The following is a 27,096-nucleotide window of genomic DNA, read 5'->3' on the forward strand; positions in this document are numbered from 1 at the left end:
GTGTGTGTGTGTGTGTGTGTGTGTGTGTGTGTGTGTGTGTGTGTGTGTATGCATAGGGGCATAATTCAAATCCCATATAATCCAATAGTTCCATAATATCAATAAATGTTGTACAGTAATTTCTACAATCAATTTTAGAACCTTTTTTCATATACTCCTTGTTATTAGCTCCCTATTTTCCCCCAACCTTCCCTGCCAACCCCCCAAGGAAACTTTAATCCAACTACTGTCTCTAGATTCACCTATCCCAGATTTCCTATACGAAAAGACATGAAAAAAAACAACAACAACAAAGTGTCAAAAAAGCTAACAACAAAGTCAAAATAAAACAGAGACAAGCTCCAAATGGAAAGAAAACAAAATCTTAAAAACTATAATACATTTAAAATGGGTCAAAGGGAAATCAGATAGTAAGATGTTAGATTTTAATGTAGTTATCTCTCATAATCCACTTTCCTAAGGAGTATTCTGGATATATTTCTGACGAGACAGATTTGTTTGTTCTTGTGGCAACCGATGTATTTTAAAAATTCCTCAGCAATAACATAATTCAAATGAATTAATTCTCCTGTAGTCTCCCTTAGCCAATGTACAACTTTAACTTGCACAAGAGGCAACTGAAAGCATCACAGCTTGGTAAAAGGAAGACCTGAGTTCTCAGAGTAACATCTTTCCTTTGGGATACATGGATTAATTTCTTGACTGTTGCTTCTATGGTCTTCTATGTTGCTTCTATGCTCAACTATGCTCAACCACTTCAAGCATTTCTCCCTTTATCAAGATGTTTGATACTGATTGGTCCAATTGTGAGGACTTGAGTTTTCATTACATTGAGTTTTAATCTATTTTAAATGCCGAAATCCTTGATTTGAAGCACTTGCTTCAAAAGCACTTCCTCACTTTCACTAAGCAAGGTTGTGTCACCTGTGTACAACAAGTTGTTCATAGCGTCCTGCCCATCCTCATGCCTGGCTCTTCTTCGCATAGTCCAGTTCTCAGTGTCTTTGCTCAGCATACAAATTGAATAAGTATGGTGAGGCAATACAACCCTGATGCACATTTTTTCTGATTTTAAACTATGCACTATGATTTTGTTCTGTCTGAAAGTCTGCCTCTTGATTCATGTCCAGGTTCCATATGAGCACAATGAATCATTCTGGAACCCCCATTCTTCTCAATGGAACCATAGTTTGTTATGGTTCATGCAGTTGAATGCCTTTGCATAGTCAGTACAACACAAATATTCTCTGATTTAAACCAGGATATATATTTTATGATTTATTTATAATAGGTAGTCTAAATAGGAAAATTCACAGAGACAAAGTGTGTTAGCGGATGCCAGAGATTAGAGAGTTGGCAATAGAGAATAATAGGTAACTGGTATCGATTTTTTTTGGGATAATGGAAATATTTTGGAAATAAATAGTAGCAAAGTTTGTACAACATTATTAATATGTTAAGCAAGACAGTAAATTATACACATCAAAAAACATCAAGTTTATCTTATGGATTATAGCTCACTGATTTTAATGTATCAAATCTTCCCTGTTGCCTATTTTGGAACAGCCCATAAGTTAAGAAGGGAGAACGATGGGGCTTTCTGCGGCCAAACAAGCCTCAGAACCCACGGGACCAGTCCACCCTGTCCAATAGGCTCCCTTGGAGCAGACATGAATCCAGTGGCAGTGAGTGTGGTTATTTGGTTTAGTGAGCTAAAAATGGTTTTTACCATTTTTAATGGTTGACAAACAAAATTTTAAAGTAATATGCAGAGCATATATAATATAAAACCAATAAAGTTTTACTCAAACACAGCCATGTTTTTTCTTTAACTCTTGTGTGTGACTTCCACCCTTTAACAGCAGAATCATGACGACTACAATATGGCCTCCAAATCTAAGATATTCTCTTCAGTAGAAAAAGCCTGCTGAATTATAGTATGCCATTCTTAAATTTTATTTTGGAACTAAACAGTATATCACAGTAACTTTCAGAATTCCTACAAATTCCCTTAATATATTTAAATGGCTGTAGGATAAAAATGTTCATAACATTACTTAGCCATTTCCATACTTAAAAAAATTTCATGTCTTCAGCTAAATTGCTTTGAAAATAAATTAATGTATTTATCTTGTAAGTATGTGAAAATGACCAACATGCTGATGGGCTAGGTACCGAGATTTCGACAGTTTTAACATGTCTCATTTGAATGAAGGTTTACCTCTTGTCTGCTCAGTAGCTATGAAAAATTGATGCCTTCTAAACTGAGACACTGTTCTGAGTGGCATGATTGTTTAGCAGGATCTAGGTCTTTGTCCTTTCACTCCTCTTGCCCCTTCTAACTTGGGCTTAGAATACAAGAACTTCATCCTTTTAAAAGCCGTTGGAAGAGTCCAGAGTACTTAGGACTCTTCTCATTGTTTCCCCATCTCAGGAGATGCTACAGCGAGCCACCGGAGCCTTTCCTCTTCAGTTGTGAGACATCTATCCTCCCAGCTTTGGGCAACTCACATCACATAGGTGTTTTTCTTTGGGGGTAATGGCCTTCAGATGAAGAAAGCTACCTTGCCCAATGACGTGCCCTTTTCCCAGAGGTAGCAACACCTAAATAATGTGTTGATATAGAAACCGGAAAGCTCAACTTCTTTAAGACAAGTCACGAAGATCATTGTGAAATGCCATTCCAGTTCCAGGACTCTCTATAGAATCTGCAAAAGCTTCTGTTTCAACTTTCCACTCCTCCTTCTACCCAATCTTCCTCTTACCCAAAGATGATGTTCCAAGTATGCTTTGCAGGAAACCCTCTTCAAGCAGATTTGAGTCTCGGAGTCAGTTTCCTAGGGGATTCACCTACCGCACCCCTCTCTCCTTCCTTTACAAGAGAGGGGTGTGCTATTTGATGTGAATCCAGAGTTCAGAAGCACATAGGCCTCAGTCCCCTCTCCTTTCTTCTATAAATTAAGCGTGATGGAAAGGGGTGTGCTCTCCTCTGGGTCCTGTCCCTGATTGTGTACACACAGCAGGGCTATGCCTCAGATTATTACTTCCAGAGGCAAATTGCAGTAGCCATTGTTATTCCACAGTATTTGGAGGGTCTAATCTCTGGAACAAGAAAGATGTGAATCTTTATATGAGAAACTTCTTTGAAACTCAGTTTTGCCTTTGGATTGGATCTCCTAGAATATGAATTCTATCCAAAGCCCTCAAAAAATTCATTACTGTCGTGTCGAAGCCAACAAATAGCGACCATATCAGGCAGGGTAGAACTTCCCTGGGAGTTTCTGAGACTAACTGTTCACAGGATTTGAAAGCTTCATCTTTCTCCCAAGGAGCAGCTGGTGATTTTGAACCACTGACTTTTCAGATTGCAGCCCAGTGAGTAACCACTGGGCCAAGTGAGCCCCACACAAAGCTCCACAAATTCCAATTAGGGACTAAAATTATTTTATGATCTCCAATTCTGCCCGATATGTGATTATACTAATGGTCTCCTCTTTATTTACTTTATTGCTTTGCCTTACTTTTCTCAATTACATTCAAACTCATAGGATGGACTGAATAGTAAAAATGGTCCTAAACTCTTACTGATATGAAGTAGCAGCATATGCATCCAAAGCAGAAATACACATTCCCGTTTTTGACTTACACAGGAGATGCTCTTCCAGCAGGTTCCCAGAGAAGGGCAGTTCAAATCTCGGCTTTGGCATTTAGCAGTGTGATTTGGACAAGTAGATTTCAAATGAGAGATTAAGACTTAGTAGACATATTTGTAAATTAATCTAAAAATACCCATATCAGATTTGGTTTAAATATTTAAAGTGATCATAAACCATCTCATCCAATGCCTTATAATTGGCACCAGGCAGCATTAAGCACTCAATGCCCGGTCCTGTACATCCCATGATCAATTACGGGTAGTGAGCTCGCATTGGCTTATGTTTTCTTAAGTAAGTATGCCTTAAGGCTTTTCTTCTTATTCCTATTCTCAGAATCCTGTTGAAACTTGTTTTGTCTCATAGTAACACATAGGCCTCCATGGAAATTGAAACTGCACAAGAGGTTCATTGACCAGAAAGTAAAGTCATGTCTTCTCCTCCCATGGGAAACTGAAAGCTCTGCCATGGAACTACTGCTGCCTCTTAAAACCTCTTATATTGTTTAAGGAATATTAATTCACAGCTTAAAACTATCAAGAACGATTGCATGATACACGCCAATGGACCTTCTTTAGAGTTCTAGGGAATAAAAAAGCAAAATAAGATTAAAACAAAAATAAAAAAAACAATAGAAAGATGTCCTTGTTGACCACTTCCAAAAGGAGTGGGATGAATTTTCAATACCATGGACTATTTCAAGCTGAATTTCTCAACAATGAATCCAGGAGGTAGGGTAACATATACATTAGGGATACAACCTAGATAAACTTTGACAGAGAATTGGAGAACAACTACAAACCCCCTCTTATGCGATAAAATGCAGAGGGGAGCACATCCCACCAGCTCAGAGACCTGGCACCCTGTGCAGCAAGTGCCACGGAGGGGAGATCAGGAGCACTTCTGAAATCATTCTGCTCGTGGAAACGAAGAATTGGGACTCCACCTAAGATCTGGCACATAGTCTCAGATGATTTTGCCTCGCCTTGCTTCTGCTACTATTTGTCAAATGACAAATATGAAGGATAGTCTCATGTCTGCCCTACAAAAGGAATCACCCAGATTCTCCATGTTTCATTTGTAGAAGCAGCTTGGACCCAGAGACTCCCGGGCAAGTTGAATTTGGTGAAGTAAGGCAATGAAAAACACAGTATACCCAACAGTGCGTGGTTAGCCAATGGAACACTACCCCACTCCTGCAAATCAAATACAATTGGATGTTGAAGCATTTACAGCTCTAGCAAATACTCTACTATGAACTAGCATTCAGGTTAGAGATTCTCAACACCACAGAGAAGCTACAGGAAATTACATTTTCTTTACATTTTTAGAGGGCAAGTTCTAGAATAACACACAGAATCTGGGATTGGAGGTGAGCGACTCTAGAAGGTAGACTGTTGGGGGCGTAAGTAATCCCATGAACAAGCTCAGTTAGGAAACAAACAGACAAACATTTAACACCATGGTTTTCTGAAGTAGTGAATTCCAAGGAGGTAAAGGCTCTATGTATATTTCCTGAATATAAACGTTATAGCAGTTTGTGTAGATAATGCTATTTGAATCAGAGAAAGGGAAAGACAGAGAAGTTGAGAGAGAGAAACTTTAAAAGAAAAAATAGAGAGGGAACAAGAAGAATTGGACAAGGTCATTCTTTCAAATTATGCTTTAATTTATTTTTCTAAATTCTTATTCAAAAGAATGGACAACGGACTATAGTGTAGAAAGTTCATTTTGTAGAAATCAATAAGACATCATAAAAATAAGCGAAAGAAAAATAGTTGAAGCGATTATTTCTGAATTCTATTACACAGGATAGTATTGAACACAGAGAGAGGGAGAAATGTAAAAGGTATGGTCACCTCTTTGAGACGGTATCAAAGATGTCAATTCAAGGGAAATATTCTCCTAAGAGACGGGAGAAAAGTTCGGGGATGACTCTCAGGCTGTACTTCATAAGTTAGTCATACCAGTTTCTGCAGGAATGCAGAAGTTAGTGCAAAATGGTTAAAGCACATATTGACAAAGCACAATTTGACATATATTTTTAAAAATATATTTTGAGCCCCTAATAAATTGATTAAAAAAAATAATGATGGTAACATAGGTACAAATATACTTGATACAATTGATGTATGGATTATTATAAGAGCTTTAAGAGCCCCAATAAAATGATCTTTAAATTAAAAGAAATATATATATTTATTTGAAGTATTTAAAATGCCTCTCACTCATTAAAAAAAAAAATCCCCAACGTCTATTCCTTTACAGAGAAGAAGATCCCTGCTTACCTGTGTCAAACCCCACAGGCGGCACTATGTCCACTGTCCCATGCAAGGCGCCGGCCCACGCTGAGGTAGCAGTAGTGACTGTAGACGGATCTGTCTTCGTGATGTCGCACTGGGAAGCAGGAATCCTGGCTGCACGCACGGATGGCATTAACAGAGGCCCATAGGACGGGTCCAGGGTGGAGCCAGCCGAAGGGTGGTGGTGGTGGTGGTGATGGTGGTGGTGCCGGTGGTGCATGTGGGCATGGGGGTGGTGGTGTCGCATGTACACATCATGCATATGGCTATAGGATGGGCTCACCTGAGATGCCAAAGGATAGTGCCAGGACTCAGAAACAGGAGGGTGAGGGGTTGGGCTAGTCTGATGCAGGCCGTGTCCTGGCCAGGGGCTGGGATCTGCTGCAGAAAAGGTGCCAGGGGGTGCAGTGACCTGAAAGTCAGGATGAACTCCCCCCAAACAGGGTGCAGGTGGGGGCTGGTAAGAGCTGGTCCAAAAAGAAGCTGGAAAACTACTCCGCTGGCTTGAGAGAGCTGAGCTGTCTGTGAAGACAAGAAGAAAAAAAAATAGAGAGAGATATATAGAGATATATTTACATAAGATTCAATTCTAGGATAGACTTGCCTTTACATGTCCAAAATTATCTCAGAGCAGGCTAACTTGTATTTGCTTTTTGCTTTTTACCCACAGAGATGAATCGATATCAGCTAAGCCTCTGGACTCTACGACCTCAAATTGACATGAAGAATTTGAGGTGGTAACTGAGTGGTGCTCTCCATTTGCTTGGTCTTCAAGGTCAATGTGGAGCTCTGAAAGTCCTGGATGCATACGTTTTTCACTTCCTCCTTGGTATCTTACTGCCATCAAGGCTAAGATGAGGTCACCACTATGTACCTCCAACGCAGGAAGTACTTTAAACCATAGACGTGGTAATATAGGCTGAAAATGGTGATTTATACAGTAAGTATGTATCTATTGGATATAAATATTTCATTTGAATTGTGATGCTGGAGATGAAGGTGACAGTATCATGGACTGCTAAAAGAACTAAGCGATCTTTGTTGGAAGAAGTTAGGCCAGAGTGTGCCTTGGGGGCAAGGAAGGCAAGACTTGTATACTCTGGGCATATGGTCAGGAGAGGGCATCATGCTTGCCAAAGTGGAAGAACAGTGAAAAAGAGGAAAACCCTCAATGACATGCATTGACACAGAGGCTGCATCAATGGCCTCAGCATAGGCGCAATTGTGAGGATGGCGCAGGACCATGCAGTGTTCCCCTCTGTTGTGCACCGGGTTGCTATGGGTTGGAGCTGGTTCGATGGCACCTAAGAACAGCAACATATATGTACACATGTATATACACAAAACATTTTCTACCGACTTCTTTAAAATACTAATAGAATTCTCACTCAAACGGAACACTTTTATGAAGAAGATACCAAAGAGGTAATGACGACACTTAATTATACTCACCGACACAACACTAATTTTGCATCAAGAAGACTATACTCCAAATAGTGTTGTTTTTGTTTTTGCTTTTTAGAATTAATTGTCCAGAGAGTCTCCAGACGAAGAAGGGTACATTCAATATCATTCAATAAGCACTAATCCAATGTTCCACACTAGGTCAACAGTTTTCCATCAGTGATCTCAAAGAGTGCTCACTTTAACCTCTTAATTAGTTAATGATATCATCCTCATTTTATACATGAAGAAACTGAAGCGAGAGAGAAGCCCAAGGTCTTAAAGGTAGCAAGTGAGAGAGACCAGGTAGCTGTCTTCAACGGCTAGCACTCTTTGTACTTGTGCCACAAGAGGGCACACTTGTAACTGGAACCTGAACGTCTAGAATGTGATGATTTTGTGGGAATAAGAAGTGTAGGAGATTCAAGCAGTAGAACTAAATTAGAGCAAGTGAAGTGGGGGAGGGGTGTCAAGCACTTACAGATAAGGAATGGAGAGAAAGGGCTCTCCCAAACTCTACATCAACTCAATTTCTCCGCTCCATCATCATTACCCATTAATAAAATCCATACTCTTTGCCATTGAGTCCGTGCTGAGTCATGGTGACTCCCTGTGGGTTTCTGAGGCTGTAACTGTTCATGGGAGCAGAAGCCCAATCTTTCTCCCGTGGAGCTGCCGGAGGTTTGGGACCACTGTCCATGCAGATCACAGCCCGATGTGTTCCACCACCCCACCAGGGTTCCGTGGTAGAGTAGAAGGTCCGTGGGTGCCCAGACTGGCATGGTTTTGTACACCATCTGGTGCAGGCTGATAGGTACACAGGGGCTTATAATATGGCATGGTACATCTATTTACAAGGGGAAGAAAAGATATAGGCCAGCAAAGCAACATAACCCAGCCATTGGTGAGTAATAGCTGAGAGCATAAGAGATGGATGTCCCAGTGAAGGGACAGGGACATGTCCTTTAACATTGAAATCAGGGGGGTAAGGGAATAAATCCTAAAAGGCAAAAAACAAAAACAAAATAAAACAAAACATGCAGCATTTGTGGAACATAAAATCAGTGGGCAGAAAGTCACACACAATAAGACTGCAGTAGCTAACAGGACCCAGGTGAATGGGACCTTGCTAGTAATGAATAAGGGATGTATCCCGAGTGAATCCCATGAGCATTTGAGGGTTTTAATCTAGTGAAGGGCATAGTCTGATCTGTGTTTAGAATAACCAGTAGCTTTAGGGATAGTCTACTGTCCGCAATGGGGTAGACTTGAATGAGCACGGGGTTGGGAGTCTACAGAACTTGGCTCTCTGGCTAACTCTTGCCCTTCTTCATTGTGTGATCTGGAATGGATCTTCAACTAATGAATCAGCCAGTTGAACTAACTCCAGCGATCTTCCAGCACCATCCATCATTCTGTGAAATGATGCATGGGTTATTTCAATTTATAAGTAGCAGATAAAGTGACTCAAGAATTCATCGTGAATGTACCATGAGATAATATTTTCATAGTGGGTCATACATACAAAAGTCTTGCCAGATCCTTCAATTGAATGAAAAATATTCTACGAAGTACTCTGAACTACAAGTATTTTTTAAAGTCTGACATACCCCATGTTCTCACTTTGTAAACTTCTAGGACATAGTTTTTCTGCCTCGGGGAAAGCTTATATAACTCAAGCCAACCACCCTATATAATTTGACCAGCATAATTAAACTACAACTGTAGTGTTTAAACATATCGTTTCCCTAGCATGCCTAGCAGCTGTGGCACTAGTAAACGCTCACATATTTCCCAAGTCAGTCCTATACCAGAGGCATCATCATTCACCCCATTCATTCTGCGGACAAACAGCTATTCAAGTCTCTCTCTCCCACTATCACCATGGATTTACAACCCCCTGGGGAAACCTAGGAAATGATGTTCTTCAAGAGGCACAGGGCGGGCATGCTCATTGTTCTTTGAGTCTTCAAACAATCTCTGCAAACTTCTAATTGAATGATGGTTTTGTTGCAATCACAATCTATCAAAAAATGACATTTAAAACTTATTGGCATTATTTTTCTAGCAATTGTCTTTTTTTAAACACATGAGAATGGCTTGCTAAGAACAAGAAGGGCAATTCTCTAAACTATGAGAAAAAAAAGCAATTGAACTTAAATAATGGCCATTAGCGGAATATTTCTCTCACTCTCATATCAAAAGTTGTCTGTTTAAAGTGTAAACCCCCTACAAGAGTTTATTGAGGGTCCTTATATTACAAATTAGGCTTTGTCATCACCAAACTGTCATGTTGTTTTCACTGCCCCTACTTAAGACCAAGCCTTTCAGTCTGCTCATAACTGACCCTGCGCGGGACTGGGATCAAATTATGCAAAATGCTGAACGCCATCCAACCTACAAGTATCTTCCAGAGAGGAAGCCTTCTTGACTGAGTGCCTCCAGTAAAATGTTAGATATATATGTAATTTCTCCTTTTGCTCCTTTATTTGTACATGGCACTATTCTTTCTATAAATGTTAAAATGTTTTAATAGGCCTGCAGAAAGGTGAATTCTTTACCAAGATATGTTGTACTATTTATGAACTATTGCATTGTGTTACTGAATAGGCTATCATTGAAAGTGGAAATCCATTTTTAAAAATGCACTCCATAAAAATGGGACAAAACTTTAAAATACAACAGGGAAAAATAAAATTTGAAGCAACTTCATATTCTCCCAGTCAGTATCTCCCAGGATTAATATTAAATTTGCATACAATTCTATGTAGCCTTCTACCAAAAAAACCTGTAGCAATTTAAAAGCAAATGAAACAATATGGAATAGAAAATATATTTATGAATAAGTCTAAAGTTCAAAAAATCACCATTTGGTATCTTGCTTGTTAAAACAAAATTTTGATATAAAAAAACAGACAATATGCTTTGTTTTATGCCTAGGAATCACTGTGCTTATTTCATATGTATGTAAATTTTTCATTGCATGACTCTTTGCTTATGAGTACTTAATCACAGCCACATTTCTGGGATGAAAAAGCATATAAAATAGTGCATGAAATAGTTCCTTGCAGTACTATTGTCTGGTTTGTGGAGACCATTTAGAACTGCATAATCTTAATATATCATGATGACCCCAGGCTCATTGGTACTTGAAGTTTGGAGGATGTTAACAGTGACCATCTTAACACCTACAAAAACCTTAGGATAGTATGGTTTAGTGTATAATAGAAACTGATAAAATTGATACTTTGTCGAAAACTTCACACTGAAAACATACCTAGTAATGCCATTGTCTGACAATTGATATACACCAGAAGAATGTGTTTAAGAGGCATGGAGGAGTTCGACATAGAACAGCAAGTAGTTCATTCAGTCTCATCATAGCAGGAATACCTTAGGCATTAATGCTGCTTCTTTGAACAAATTTGGAGGCCAACAAATCAAGATAAGTCAAAATTTAATTTTAAAATAAAACTTTAAAAATTAATTTAAAATTACTGAGTATATTAAAATTAAAAATGCGAAATAATACTGTGCAGAACCTCTAAGTCAGTGTTTCCTACAATGTGCACCACCATTCTTGAGAAAGGGCTGGACTGATGCAGGGGGGATTCAAATGCAGATGAATATACTCTATTCTGGGTTATGGACTACAGAATTAAAGTTGTAAAACAGTTTTCAGCCATATTAAGTAGAGTTGTGTCATCATAAATCCACTTCAGAGCATTATCTTCTCCTCATTATTAGCTCCCCATTTCTCCCGAGCCCTTCTACCATGCCCCTAGGTAATTATTAATTCAGTCACTGTCTCCAAAGCTTCACCTAGCCCGGATACAGAAAATCACATAAAACATAAACAGCAAACAAATATAAAACCAAAAAAAAAATTACTAGATAAAACATAAAAACCTCAATGGAAAAGAGAGCAGAAAATGTTAAAACTTATAATTTCAAAACGGATCAAAAGGGAAATCCCATGATAATGTATTACATATTAACTTAAATACATCTGCCATAATCAACTTTACAGTGCTCTCTGTCTGAAACCAAGACTATTCATGTCTTTCAACTCTAGCTAGAGGGGATTCACCAGAGACTTAATCCATGTGGGAACCGTATAAATGGATTTGGGGCTTCCTTTGTCATACACAGCCTTCTGCAAACCAGGTGTTCTCCATTTAAGTTCTTATATTATCCTCTCCTTCAGATTTGAATTGTATTATTTATAATCCTTGGCTCACGTAGTCTGGTGGGCTTCTTCCATGTGGACTTGGTTGACAACTCACTGAGATAGCTCCTTATTTTAAGATGAGCTCTTAAGATCGCTGACACTATTCTTTCTGATAGCTAGACATTATCTGGTTTATTCACAACACTTTGCTGTAGCACTCATAATTTCAGTGATTTCTTCATGAGATTGAATATTGATTAAGGCCATGTAATAGAACCAATTGTTCTTAGAGTTGGGTTACAATTAAGTTCAAGCCCCCAAATACTTTCTCTTTAGTTACTTTAGAGACATTGTTATTATTTTATGTCAGAGAACATTATAAATCAGTCCCTGTGGCATAAGATCATCTGGTTGATAGTAGCATCAATGTAGCCAATGATACAGATTTTTTTTTTAAAAATTTGAAAAAGAAAATTTAGAAATATAGGCTGCCTTCAGATCACACTACATGAAGTGTTGACTTACAGGACTCTTAAGTGGCTGGACATTTACACAAACACCGTGAGCTGGTGATAGGGCAACACTTTCCGTCGCAGTCATTCACCAAGCAGAACCAGAGCTACAAACAAAACACAGGGCATAAGAAAGCAACGGGGGCATTCAAATAGTAACATTACGTAGTCTGGAAGCACCATTCATTGGGCATTGACAAAGAGGAGGTCCAAACCAAAGTCCAATGACCCCAATTCTATAACCTTGGGATAGCAGTCATCTGTTTCTTCTCACGTTAGGGCTTTTCTGCCTTGATTCCAAGGGCGTATACTGGTGCCTTAATTCTGTTATAGGTAAGTTTGAGGTAAAGCCTAGTTCACTTAGTGGGGTTTCTACATCGAATTCTTGTGGAGTGGCCTATGGAGGATGGTATGTGCTTTGAAAAGTCAGAGCCTCAAGAGCCAGTAGTTCATATCATAGGACCTGGGTTACCCTGAGCTGGATAGAAACTAGGTAAAACACATCCAGTTAGGAACAGAGCACGAGGTGTCTTCACCCTTTGGTGAAGACTTTTATAAGTCTTTTATACTTTTATAAGTATACTTTTATAAGTATCATCAAGCACTTTTCCTGTCCCTCCCAGTGAAAGGCAGTTCCACCCAGTTTACCCACCAACAGACGTGTAATAATCCTCTTTGAGACATACATACTTCCTTCCACCCATCCTGACTTGAATTCCCAGTAAGATTTGTGTACTATTTGTGTACGTTGATTTGGAGTGACTCTTGATTTCGGGTGACCTAAGCACCATGTTGTATCAACAACTGAATAGTGTTTTCCCTCTCCCTACACCGTGAGAAACTATACAGAGTTGAGGGGAGTCTCCTCTGCTGAACTGTTTTTAAGGTATCTAAAAGGGGTAATATATTGAGGATGGACTTGAGGCAGGCTCTCCACCTCTTTGCTTGGGAGACCAGATTGGAAGATTATATCACCTGGAAGCAGAAACCTGCCCCACGTTGGTTGTTATACTTATAGTAGCAAACTGATACAATATTGGTCCTTGTTTGATTGACTAACTTCACTTGGCATGTTTTCCAGGTCCATCCATGTCATGAGAAGTTTCATGGTTTAATCACTGTGGGCATTTGGATTGTTTCCAACTTCTTGCTATTATGAACTGTCTGAACTGGAATTTAATTGTCCATTTACCTCTGGGGTTTACAAGGAGGTCTTTAATCCAACTTTTGCATGGGGTAAGGGATGGCTTCTATTTCATCCTTCTGCAGATGGAGGTCCATTTGTTGAAGAGTGTGTCCCTTTTCCATTAAATGTTAATCGGTCCCTTGTCAAAAATCAGTTGTCTGTAGGTGGATACTTTAATTTCTGGTTTTTCTGTCATGTTCTATTGGCCCATGTCTCTATCATTGTACAGGCATCAGGCTATTCTGACTACTGTGGCTGCAGTACAACATTTTTCAATTGCCAGTAATTTTATTTTTCTGAAAAACGGTGGTGATGGTGGGCCAAATAAGTTTGCAAACCTAGCTCTACATTAACCTGGAGAATCTTCCTATGAGACACTGAACACTGATTGGGAATACTAGCCTTGAAAGCTAACAATTAATTTTTAGAATATCAGTAAAACTATTCTACTCAGTCCTTAACATTAACTATTCTTGCTTTAGCTTAATTCCCACTCAATTATTCAAAATCCTGTGAATACATATTGGGTCAAATATAACATAATTTGTATTCCTATATTTTCTGTTATTAAAGAATTCTGCATTTGCATCAAAGATTGCCCTCTTATAATTTTGTGCAGATATGGGGGTAGTGGCTTTAAGATGAGTTTGAGAAGTAATGCTCAAAGCCCATCCCCCTTGGAGGCTGTACAGTGAGGTAAGTCAAGTCGCACTTTCCTCCCGAGCGTTTGGTCCAAGCTGCTTGCTGTGGTCATCTCTGTCTCCTGGAGATTCAGCTTGGCTCCCTTCATCTCCACACGAGTCCTTTCAGGAAGCCCACGCTGCTTTCCCTTCTCCCTTTTGCCTGTTCATCATTAGTATACATGTTAGAAGTCTTTTATATGTAAATCAATCATTACGAAATATGGATTTGCTTTGCAATTACAAGAAGAAACAATAAAAGTAACATCCATAAATTTACTACTTAATCCCTTTTGAAAAGTCAGTAATAGATGTTACTTTTGACCTACTTCACTATTGTTTTGTCCTCTTCACACATACACACATAGTTCCTATATACACACATATCCATACAAGGCCATGGCCATGGAGTCAGTGCTGAATCAGGGACCCCCTGTGGGTTTCTGAGATTCCTTAGGGAGTAGAAAGCCAAATCTTTCTCCCACACACAAGGTAAGCCCAGGGGAAATACAAACATTAGTTTCTAATCCATAAGCAGATATGATAGATGAATGATAGATTAGATAGATAGATAAATAGATGATAGATAGATATACATATATACATGAAGAGACTTCAAATATTTAGCAAGGAAACTAAAAATAATGGAATTTTCCCACGAACATTTGAAGACCCTTTGTATGTGTGTGTGTGAATGTGTTTTAAGACCTGTTTGTATTTCGGTAGGAATAAGAGAACAGTCAGATGCATGTTTTTCCTAGTTGAGAACTCCTTTTAGTCCTTGCTAACATAAGCCAATAGTGGGGCGAGAGAAAATCGATGGGCATTGTACAAAATAAAGTACAAGTATTTCTTGTCATAAATTGTTGACCTCAAAGTACTCGAAATCTAACTAGACCTTTCTTAGTGCCATCAAGAAAGTACACATATAAATAAGACCATTTGTTTATATACTATCATTTGCTCAGAAATTTAAAGTAGAAATGCATGCTCTAATCAAACATAATTCAGTTCAAATTCTTTTTAGCATTAGAGCACTATAAAAACCTCAAGCTCAAGTTAAACTCTTTTCTTGAATGTAGGGTGTGTGATTTTTCCTGTATCAATTGTTATTGTCAATGTCACTAACATTATCAATAGGCTTGACTACCTCTTGTGTCTAAGATAATATGTAGTGTGCTAGGAAATATCAGCTTTATAAAATAGTGTATAACATAAATAATCAAGGTTGCTTTGCTGAGTCAACTGATTGTAAACATAAGAAAGAGAAAGGGCATTCGATTTCATGGAGTCCCTGTGTCAAGTCCTAAATTCCTTATGCACACCACACCTGTGCTTCACCTGCTAGCTCTCCTTAGCTGGCGCTGTGCACTTACAATCATTGTAAAGAACCTACTGTCCAATCGTTTTACACAGTTATGCTGTATGCGTTCATCTGGCAGTAATGAATGCCAAAGAGCCATGCAAGAACATATCTGGTTATTATGGATATGGTTATGTGTCCACTTGCCTGGGCTAGGATTCTCATTGGTTTAGGAGTTATATAGTGATATAATCTAGCCATCATATAGTACAATTTGGCATTTATATAAAGATGTAATTTTAAGTTTGTGTAATAATGCAATTTGACATGTAATTAATAATGCATTCATCCTCCATTTTTGAAAATTTTGATTTTTGTATAATGACTTCTTTATCCTTGGAACATGACTGTCTTGATAAGTGAGTAGTGAGTGTATCAAAAAAGCTGTGAAAACTCTAAGAGATGTGTGAGCTCAGATGGATTTACAATAATTAACACAAAATCACATTGCACCCACAAATGACAAAGCACAGACTGGAACCAAAGATGATTAGCCCATTTTCCCAGCCCAGATACTTTTTTCAATCAATACTTAATCTTCATTAGCTCCCTTCATTAGACATGTGAATTTTATGATATTTTATTACTTTAACATAGTTTATATCTTTGTTACATGTTTTGGTGCTTCTTTCAATCTGACACAAGTGTTATCCTGTTACTTTAAAACTCACATTTAACTGGAGACAGCAATAGCAAAGACATTTTCATAAATCATGAATAAATGCTATGTTTAAATCAGGGAAATTTACAGGGAAAGAAATGAATGGTGCCTTAATTAAGTAAGAAAAATACACCCAAGTCTCGTCTAATCTGTTGCCCATGATCTTGCTAAGGGAGTTTGTTGTTGTTTGCTAGTCATTGCATGGTTCAAATGAATTTCACAAATTTAATCATTTCATCGATATTTTCTATTTTACATATAGAAATGCATTATTCTAAGTGTCACGAGAAATGATCAGAGTTAACTAAGTAAGATATATATATGTATGTATATATATATATACAGACTTAGTAAAGAGAGAAAAGAAGATTTGAAGAGCATCATTTCTTTTTCTCGGGCACTCTCATGAAACAAAATGGCTCTAAAACCATCAGGTTTCTACTGCTTTTTACTTCTCTCCACTCTTGAACACTCTGCTCAGTTCTTCAGAGCATTTTCATTGGCTCTGCCTAAAGCTATTTTCTCTTAGATAGTCATACACTGAGTATGTCTATAAATTTCCCTCAAGTCTCTGCATAACTATGATAGCTTCAGGGGGCTTCTATCATCTCTCTAAGTGAAACAGCCTTTACTAATATATATATTTTTATTACCTTCATGACATACCTGTATATGCTTCATCTAACATTTCAATTCCTTGGGTGTAGAGTCTTGGACTGTACTGTTCACTGATACAGTTCTAACAATAACATCATGAGGGGAGTCCAAGCCAAAAGATGTAGGCAGCAGTACCTGACAATGTCAGAGGTGTTGCTGGTGCTAGTTTCTGACTCCTAGCTACCTTTTGGATAATAGAAATCAACACTTCACAGTCCTGCACCTTTCTCACAATTGTTCTTATGCTTGAACCAAGTGTCCCTGCCATTGTGTCCTCTTGGTCACTGTCCCTAAACTTTACCAGGCATGAGGTCATTTTCCAGAAACGGGTCTTTCCTGACAACATCCAAAGTACATGTGACAAACTATTTACATCCTTGCTTCTAAGGAGCATTGTGGTTGTAGTTCATCCTTTTGGCAGTCCATGGTACTCTCAGTATTCTTCACGAGCACCTAATTACAATGTATTGACTTCTTTAGTCTTCCTTATTCAATGTACAACTTTCACATGCATATGACATGATTGAAAATATTATTACTTGGTTTAGCCACACCTTAGTCCTCAAAATAACATCCTTGATCTTCAGTACTCTAACAAAAGTCTTATGCAACAGATTTACCCAATGCAATGTATCCTTTGAGTTCATTATTGCTATGTCCCTGAGCATTGATCATGGATCCAAGCAAGACGATATCCTTGACAACTTCAATGTTTTCTCAGTTTTTCATGAGATTACTTATTGGTCCAGTTATGAGAATTTTTGTTTTATTTACATTGAGCTGTAAATCATACTAAAGGCTGTAATCTTCTATCTTTATCAGCATGTGCTTTAAGTCCTCCTAACTTTAAGCCAGGACCATTGTATCATCCACTTACTGCAGTTTTTAATAAGCTATTACCCAACCCTGATGCAGCATCCTTCTTCATATAACCCTGCTTCTCTGATTATTGAATAAGAACAGTGAGAGGAGACAACCCTAATACACACCCTTCTTGATTTACAACCATCCGATATTCTCTTTCTGTTCACACACTGCCTTTTGATCCATGGACAGGGTTTCCATGAGAAAAAATAAGGATTCCCATTCTTCTCAAGGCTATCTATAGTTTTGTATGGTGAACTGCACTTTGCTATGGTGCACAGAGTCAGATGCCTTTGTTAGTTAATAAAGCCCAAGTAAACCTTGTTCTGGTAGTCTTGGCTTTCAGTCAAGATTCATCTCACGATCTGAGCAATGATATCCCTTCTCATGTCCTCTTCTGAATCTGGCCTGCATTTGTAGCAGGGATGCCAATGCATTGCTGAAACCTTGTTGAATAATCCTCAGAAATAATTTACTTGCATGTGATATCGATGATACTGCTCTAAAATTTGAGCATTCTTTAGGGCCTACTTTCTTTTCAATGGACACAAATATGGATCTATTCTAGTCAATTGGCCAAGTAGCTATCTTTAAATTTTCTTTCCATAGTGAGTGCTTCATCAGCTTGCTGAAACATTATAATTGGTATTCTACCAATTCCTGGGGTCTGGTTTGTGGCTAATGCCTTCCGTGCATCTTGGCCTACTTCCTTCATTGTCTTTGTTTCTTGATCATATGCTACCTTTTGAAATGGTTGAATGTCTAATAATTCTTTTTGGCACAGTGACTTTGTGTATTTTTTTTTCTTCTTAGGATGCTTCTCGCATCATTCAAAATTTTTCCCATATAATCTTTCAACATTGCAACTACAGACTTGATTTTTTTTCTTGAGTTCTTTCATTTTAAGATAAGGTAGGAATGTTCTCCATATAGAATTTTCTAACTCTAAATCTTTGTACATTTCACCATACTATTTGACTTTATCTCATTGAGCTTGTTTAAAATAAAAATTATTGTAGTTATGTAATGTCAAGTCATTCATGATTTATAGTAATAATCTCATGTGGAACAGAACTGAGCATGGTCTGCCTCTGGCCCATCCTCACAATTCTTGCTACACTGGAGTCCATCGTTGCTGCTGCTGTGTCAGCCCATCCCATTGAGGATTTTCCTTTTCTTCACTGCCCTGTTCTTGACCAAGTATGATGGATTTATCCAGCATCTTCTCCTTTCTGATACAAAGTACATAAAGTAAAGTCTTGACATCTCCTACTATCATAAGAATTGTGGTTGTACTTCCTCCAGGACGGATGTATTCATTGTTTCTGGATAGCAGTGATATATTCAATATTCTTCACCAGCACCATAACTTAAAGGCATCAATTCCCTTTCATTCTTCCCTACTCATTGTCTAACCTTCACAGGTAATTCACAGATCATGGCATCGGTCAGGCACAGCCTCTCTAGCAAGGTGACATATTTGCCTGATAGCAGTTTAAAGAGATTTTTCACAGCAGAACTGTCCAATTCAATACTTCAATGGACTTGTTGACTGATGGTTTCATGAGAAGTGTTTGTAGGCATCAATAAAGTGAAATCTTTGACAAATTCAACATGTTTTCCATATGTAATGTGTTTTCCAATTATAATTGCTTATTGGTCAAGTTATGATGGCTTGTTTTCTTGATGCTGTGGTGTAATGCATACTGAACACTGCAGAATTTGATCTTTGTCACTAAGTGCTTCATGTCCTCTTCAATTTCAGCAAGCAAGGTGTGTCAATTGCATATTGCAGCTTGTTCATGAGTCTTCTTACAATAGTGATACTGCATGTTCTTAATGTAGTCTAGTTTGTGTTTATTTGCTGAGTACACAGATTGAGTAAAAATGGTACAAGAATACAGTCCTGACACACACCTTTTATGTCCCACCATGTCCTCTTGTCCTACTGGAAGGACTGTTCATTGGTCTATGTACTTTTCCACAGAAGAACAATTAAGTGTTGTGCAGTTCTTGATTTTCAAACAATTTGTTATGATCTATGTGGTACCAGGCTGTTTTGATTACCAGGAATTTTAGAAGGTGTGGTTGCACAGTGATTAAAAGGCTAAACTGATTGCTGACAGTATATCACATTTCACTGGAGAAAGATAGAGCAGGTCCTCCCATAAAGAGTTGCAGCTTTGGGAATCCGATTCTGTTCCATTCTGTCTCTAGAGTCACTAGGAGTTCTAATTGACTTTAAGGCAAGGGGTTATAATTTTGAAACTGGGAAGTGAAAGGCCACTTTTTTTAAGCATTCAATATTCTTTTTGTATTTTTGGTCTTCCTTTTCATATCAAAGTTGCAGATAAGTTATTTTACTGTACTTTAAAATATTGTTGGATTTGAGAGAGAAGGTGCATTATATCTATAAATCACTTTTGGTAATACTGACATTTCTATAATGTTCTGTCTATCAGTCAATGAGTATGGCATCTCTTTCTATTTATGTAGATCTCATTTAGCTTCTGACAGTAGTGTTTTACACTTAACTTGTATGTCTTTATATAAACCTAATGCCACTGTGTGTGAGGCAGTAGGCCGTTAACTGAAAGGTGTGGGGACCAAGCTTATCAGCCATTTCCTGGGAGATGAGTTTTTCTGCTCCCATAAAGATGGCTGAGAAGCATCAAAGCCCACATGGAAGAAGCACACCAGTCTGTCTGACCATGAGGTGTATAAGAGACCAGTCATCGGACATCAAAAAACAAAAAATTATATCAGAGGGTGCCCACCTTCCCGATGCAATCACTGAAGACAAATGTGTGCATAAGCAAATGTGGTGAAGAAAGATGATGGTGCCCGGCTATCAAAAGGTATAGCAAAAAAAAAAAAAAAAAGAGATATAGCATCTAGGGTCTTAAAGGCTTGAAGATAAACAAGCGGCCATCTAACTGAGAAGCAACAAAGCCCACATGGAAGAAGCACACCAGCCTGTGTGACCATGAGCTGTTGAGGGGATCAAGTATCAAGCATTAAAGAACAAGAAATCATATCATTGTAAATGAGGGTGAGTGCAGAGTGGAGACTCCAAGCCCATCGGTAGGCAACTGGACACCCCCTTACTGAAGGGTTGTGGGGAGGAGATGAGCCAGTCAGGGTACAGAGTAGCAACGATGAAACATATAACTTTCCTCTAGTTCTTAAATGCTTCCTCCCCCCCCCACCCACTATCATGATCCTAAATGTACCTACAAATCTGGCTAGACCAGAGGATGCACATTGGTACAGATAGCAATTAGAAACACAGGGAATCCAGGACAGATGACCCCTCCAGGACCAGTGGTGAGAGTGGTGATGCCTAGAGGGTGGAGGGAATGTGGGGTGGAAAGGGGGAACTGATTACAAGAATCTACATATAGCCTCCTTCCTGGGGGATGGACAGCAGAGAAGAGGGTGGGGGAAAGAAGTCGGACAGTGTAACATATGACAAAATAATAATAATTTATGAATTACAAAGGGTTCATGAGGGAGGGGGGAGGGGGAAGGGAGGGGGAAAATGATCAGCCAATATTAAGGGCTCAAGTAGAAGGCAACTGTTTTGAGAATGATGATGGCAACAAATGTACATATGTACTTGACACAATGGATGAATGGATAGATGGTGATAAGAACTGTACGAACCCCCAATAAAATGATTTTTTAAAATTCAAGAGTATGTTTAAATATGAAAAAATAGGAAATGTGAATTCCCTGCACTGAAAATGAGTTTAAACTCTATTTTTATTTGTCTTATATTTGTAAGTGTTGATCCTATTCTCATAGTAACAATGGGAAAATATGTATTTAATAAGCCTCTGCTAGACAGTGAATTATGTACTATCACTCAAAAATAAGCTTTTTTCAAAATACCAAAATTTGAAAATTCAGCTGCTTTCAAAATACAATGACTTTGAAATGTCTTACGTTCCCTAGAACAAAGAATTTTTACATTTAGTACTTTTGCATTTTGATTTGGAATTTATGAAAAATATAAATTAGTCTATATAAAAACTGAAAAAAATGGGCAAGAAGACGAGTCTGGCATTGTGTGTATGTGAGTATGGAGGGCGAGGAGTAGTATATATGTGTTTTATTCCCCTAGTTAAGTTTATTCCTCATTAATTTGTCTTTATTGTACTATTTGGGGCATTCTGGGGCTGCATTGGTTCAAATATGCTGTTCTGCTAACAAACTATTGGAGTGTGAACCTTTCAGTCACTCTGCAGAGAAATCTCCGGCAGTGTTCTTCCATAAACATCTGCAGCCTTGGAAACACAATGATAGAATCGGGTCTGTCTTCTAGGGTCACTGTGAGTCAGAATCTACTCAAAGGTAATGGGTTTGCTTTTGCTTAGAATGTTTTGTAAATAGTATTGGTTTCTTGATTTTCTTTTCAGAATGGTCTCTGTTAACATTTATTATAGGATTTGTTACAGTGCTATCTTCTTGGATTTATCCTTGAATTATTATGTAATGCCTGCCCTTGTCTTTAGGAACAGATGTTTCTTAAAATATATTTTATAAGTGATTATTATTGTCACTCTTGTTCCATTTTTATTACTGTTACTGTGATGTGGTGATATATTTTGGTTTGTTTTGATCCTTGGATTTTTAAGCTCTGTATGTCTTTGTGTCTAGAGTGTAACTATGAGAGGCAATATAACGATGGGTTATTTATCTATTATATATTTATGTTTATATCCTTCCCCTCTCTGTCTCTTGACTAGTCCATTTAAACCATCAACAGAGTAGTTCCTGAGACCTCAAGCGGTTTCAGCGTAAACGCAGGTACTGTACAAAAAATATTTAGGTGTAGGATGTGTGATGTTGCATCTGGACAAAAGTTCTATGTGGCACCAGAATCTCTTGCTCATCATTTGTCCAGGAGACAGATGGCACCTATCAAGATGTGACTGGTATTACTGAAGAGGGGGTGTGTCTGTCCAGGAAACTTCTAGGGCATGGGTGCAGGGAGTGTTCTATCCAGTCACTGGGTTAGACCTGTGTACATTCATTACCAGTTGCTGGGTATTCAGCATGAGGGAGCATGAATAGCCAATCACCAGGAGAATGGAGCAAATTTGATGCCAGATAGGTGATTTAATTTTGCCTCAGGTTTAGAGTAGAAGGTGTGCAAGTGCAAGTTGTTTGCACTTCAGAGAAGAGATAGTGGGTGGAGCTGGGCTTGTGCCCTTCAGTATGAACTCCCTGTGTCTTAGGCAGATGGTGGGAGGTGTGGATGGACTTGCACATGTAAAGAGTATGCATCAACACAAGCACCTCCTCATCAGGGAGGGAGAGTGAACAGGTCAGGGTTTCCTGCATCGCTTGTGTACCCTACACCTTAGGAAAGGAGTTGTGTGTGTTCGGCCAGGTTTGCAAGTACAAATTCAAGCACCTTGCACCTCAAGGTGAGTTGGTGGGCAGAACTTGGGTGCACAAGTGCAAGCAGCTACATCTCGGGAAGGGGGCAGGTATAGTGGTTGGACTTGCATGTCAGCAACCCCCCCCCACCACCTGTGATTGAAGGAGGGGGTGTTGGTGTTGGCTAGGCTTGCCTGCCTTGGCTGTCTACGTGTGCTTCAGGACATACACTAAGACACACAGCAGGTGTGCGACAACTTGTACAACACTGGGTGTGGGGCCTGATTCTAGTTGTTCTTCTGTGTGGTGGCTTTTCACTGAATGGCTCACCTATAAATGATCAGGCGTCAGCACTGAAAAGCAATTCCTGCATTATTAGTAAGCACCACCACCCCCCTTCTTGTACTCACTAGGACTGGAACTCTCACCCACCATCCGTCCCTTCTCTTTTCTAACTCACACGTGTGCACTGCCTGTCTACACTTTCTCTAGCAAAGGCTCAGGTGCTTTGAGAAAGGTACTTTCCTCAAGGTTCTTTTGTAGAGGACCTTTCCCTTCTTTCAAAGTTATACCATTCTCTACCTGCCATGCCCCCTCCCCCATTCCCATCCACCGAGGATGGTTCATCTTTGGCCACATCCTGCCCACCTTGTCATTTCTTTCTGGGGTTGCTTGTACAGAATCTCTGCTGCCTGCTGTGCTCTTTAAGGTCACCTTCCTGGGCTTCTCACTCTAGACTATGGTTCGATGCCTCCCCCAAAGCTGGCACAGTCCAGGCGGGAATCTCTATTTTCCTGCTCGTTTTGTTCCACTTCACATCTGTTCACTCTCAGTCTGTTTCTTCAACTCCGTTTGATACTCTGGATTTTACGATCATTTCCTCTGTCTGTTTTGCCGAGTTCTAGAGTTTGTGTTGTAAGGTGTATTACAGTGCGTGTACCTAAGGTAATGTATAAGCTTCTTTCATCTTCTTCTGATGTTTCCTGGGATGTTCGATGGTTTTATCAACAAATCTTTCAATATTGGAACTTGAGGCTGGGTTTTTTCAGATGTTTCTTCTGCTTTAGAAAATCAAGCGTGCTCTTTTCTTTTGGTTTTCTAACTTCAGCATCTGTAACATTTCATTATAATAATTTGTCTTCTCCCTGTGCCCACAAAGATCTTCTATTCAACTCCATGACAGCATTATTTCTGCCACTCGATTGTCAAGAGCAAGTTTTAGTCTCACAATATACAATTTTGTCATTTTATTCTTTTCTATCTTTTCTTCAAATGAATTCTGCTTTCTTTATGCATGGTGGTCTTGATGTCCTCTCATAACTTTATTTGGCCTTCATTCATTAGTATTCAATATGTCATACATATTCATGAGGAGGTCTCTAAAATCCAGTGGGATATACTCAAGGTATTAGTTTAAATTTTTTTTAACTTGAAGTTGCATACGAGAAATTGATGGAATCTGTTCTACAGTCAACTCCTGACTTTGTTTTGGCTGATTATATTAACTTCTCTGTTGGTCTTTATATAGAGAAAGTCTGTTTGAATGTGTGAACTCACTTTTTGTTGTTGAAAAATGTATTTTTAGTGAATAGACTGTTGATCTTGCAAAATTCTATTATGTAATCTATGGCATAATTTCTATCACCAAGGCCATGTTTTCCAAGTATTAATCCTTCCTAGTTGTCTCCAACTTTCTCATTGCAGTCACCTGTAATTATCAACGTATCTTGATCACACGTTTGGTCAATTTCATACTGAAGAAGCTGGTAAAAATATTCAATTTCTTAACATTTGGCATTAGTGGTTAGTGCAAAATTCTGAATTGTAGTCATATTATTTGGTCTCCTTTGTACAAATATGACTATTACCCCATCATGGATAGCACTGCATATCAGGATATATATTAAAATGTTCATTCCGGCAATGAATGTTACGCTATTCCTCTTCAATTTGTCATCCTTGACATAGTAGGTGACAGGATTTTCTAATTTAGAATTGGCCATACCAGTTTGTTTCTGCTCATTATTGCCTAGGGATATTGATTTTTAAGTTTTCCACTAACTTCCATTTTTGACGACTACCAATTTCCTAGATTCATACTCTTTACATTACGTGTCTCAGTTATTCATAAACTTTTGCAGCTGTTTCAGTTCCTTTTGAATCATGGTCACATCAGCAAGTTAATGTCCCAAAGCATCGGTCCATTCACATCATGCAGGGCAGCTTCACTTTGAGGAGACAGCTCTGCCCCAGGCATATCCCTGCCACTATGTCAGACAATGTTTCACAGTGACACATAGAGTTTTCATTGACCATTGGTTTTTCAAGAATTAGATTGACAAGTCTTTCTAGTTTGCCATTCTGGAAACACCACGGATGCCTGTTTTCCACAAACGCCCCTACTAATATCAAAATATCTGTGGGATGATGCCATCATGGCAGCAACATGCAAGTTTGCACAGTAGGCTAAACTGACGGAGGACTGGTGGGATGATCATCATAACAACAGGAAAGCCTCCACTGACCCACAGGTGGTAGCAGTGCCAGAGGTGCCTGGAAGACAAGCGTTCCACCACTAAGCTTAGTACGAACTTAATAAATACTTGCTGAACAAAGTTTAAGATAATGCTAAAATACACAACAAAAGTTTCTAAGCATTACCAATGGGCTCTTCTTCTATACATAAACATGATGTCTGGGCAGTTGTTTTACCATTCCATCAGACAGATTATGGGAAGGGACTGAATCTATATTTTTGCACATACCGTACTTAATATTTTTTCCTATTTTTATGATACCTTATACAAGCATTCTTATACCTCAGCATAATTTTGGACTCCATATTCTATTTTCCATTTAAATGATCAGGTTACATACGATAGTATGTTAAAAGAAATATACACTATTTTTATTACTACCTTGGGAGGGATGACCCTGATAACATTTCTGATTGTTATATCAATTATTTCTGAAGGTCTGTGTTTTCGGTGAAATTTTCATACATTTGCCCTCCATCAATTATTAACAGTATTCACCAGGTGCTCTTTAATTGGATATTCTTTGAATCCATAAACATCGAACATTTTTAGTTCTCAATGCCTATAGAAAGTCAAAACAATTTACTAATCATATAACCAGTATGCTTCTCAGTTCATCTTCAGCAAGGCTGCTATCATTTAACTCATATTCCTCCTACTGCTTTATAGTCATTGTTTATTTTAACAGCCTTTATATTTAATAAAAGAAAAGGAAAGGAGGGATGGAGGAAGGGAGGAGGAGGGAAAATGAGATCCAGAAATTGCTTTTGTCCATGATTTCATCTACAATGTAGCATAACTAGTCTTTTGCCTGCTAAGAGATGACCACTAATAATCACTCATTTGTCCCCTTTCCTTGGTTATTTGGTATGACCTACCACAGATAGCTAGCCTTTCCTCTCTGGGCACTGACTAGTGTTTGATTCCCAGGGTTTCCTTCTGAAGATCTGATTCAACATGTCTCTGGTGTGTGAGTTGTGGTGGGGGTGGTATTGAGGGGGTAAGGAGTGAGGGGATAGGATGAAATATACACATACCATTAGAACAATGATTATCAGAATTGAGCCACTATCTGACCCACTGATGAAAGTCTTTCAAGCATAGAGTGCTGGGCCTTTTCAGATGTTCCTATCCAGAAGGTGTGGATGGGATAGACCTCAGAATTTGTGTATATCTAACAAGATGTCATCGTTTTCAACAATTATTTTATTAGAAGAAACCTTTGTAACACCTTCCTCAGAAGCTATCATTACTATGTGTATGAATTTTTTTCACTAACATTATAATTATACTGGTTAAGATGCTGACAGCAATTTTCTGGGAGTCAGAAATCAGATCCAAACATTCTTCTGTGACCTCCATGTAGAAGCAGATTCACAACTCACCATTTTACTTCACCTCGGTGAAAGCAATAGATTAATCCATATGGATGTAGGCATACGACAAACAGTTAAGACTACAACAAAGCAGGACACAGAAAGCTACCAAGAGAACACTGTACATTTCCAAAGTCTGTACTCTTGGGTCAGACTCAGATCTCTGCTGTATGTCACCACATAGCACCTAGTGGAATGAACAAAAGCTAATTTTTTAAAAGCTGATTCAGGCACGCCTATTATTTAGAGATCCAAATTGGGCCATTGGGGCTTCAGGAATGGGGCTTTGCAGCTTGATCCTG

General features: G+C 38.6%; 1 protein-coding gene across 1 annotated transcript in view; it reads right to left on the bottom strand.

Moving 5' to 3' along the window:
• The window catches only part of VGLL3 (vestigial like family member 3), a 70,039-nt gene that overhangs the window by 30,049 nt on the left and 12,894 nt on the right, over positions 1 to 27,096 (bottom strand). Inside the window, exon 3 of the mRNA XM_045286270.1 lies at positions 5,942 to 6,478. Within this exon, the coding sequence (XP_045142205.1) occupies positions 5,942 to 6,478 (537 nt within the window). The remainder of the gene's footprint in view (positions 1 to 5,941; positions 6,479 to 27,096) is intronic.

Source organism: Echinops telfairi, unplaced genomic scaffold, assembly GCF_000313985.2.
Source record: "Echinops telfairi isolate 266 unplaced genomic scaffold, ASM31398v2 ScPeMD7_6;HRSCAF=24_1, whole genome shotgun sequence".
Taxonomy (NCBI): domain Eukaryota; kingdom Metazoa; phylum Chordata; class Mammalia; order Afrosoricida; family Tenrecidae; genus Echinops; species Echinops telfairi.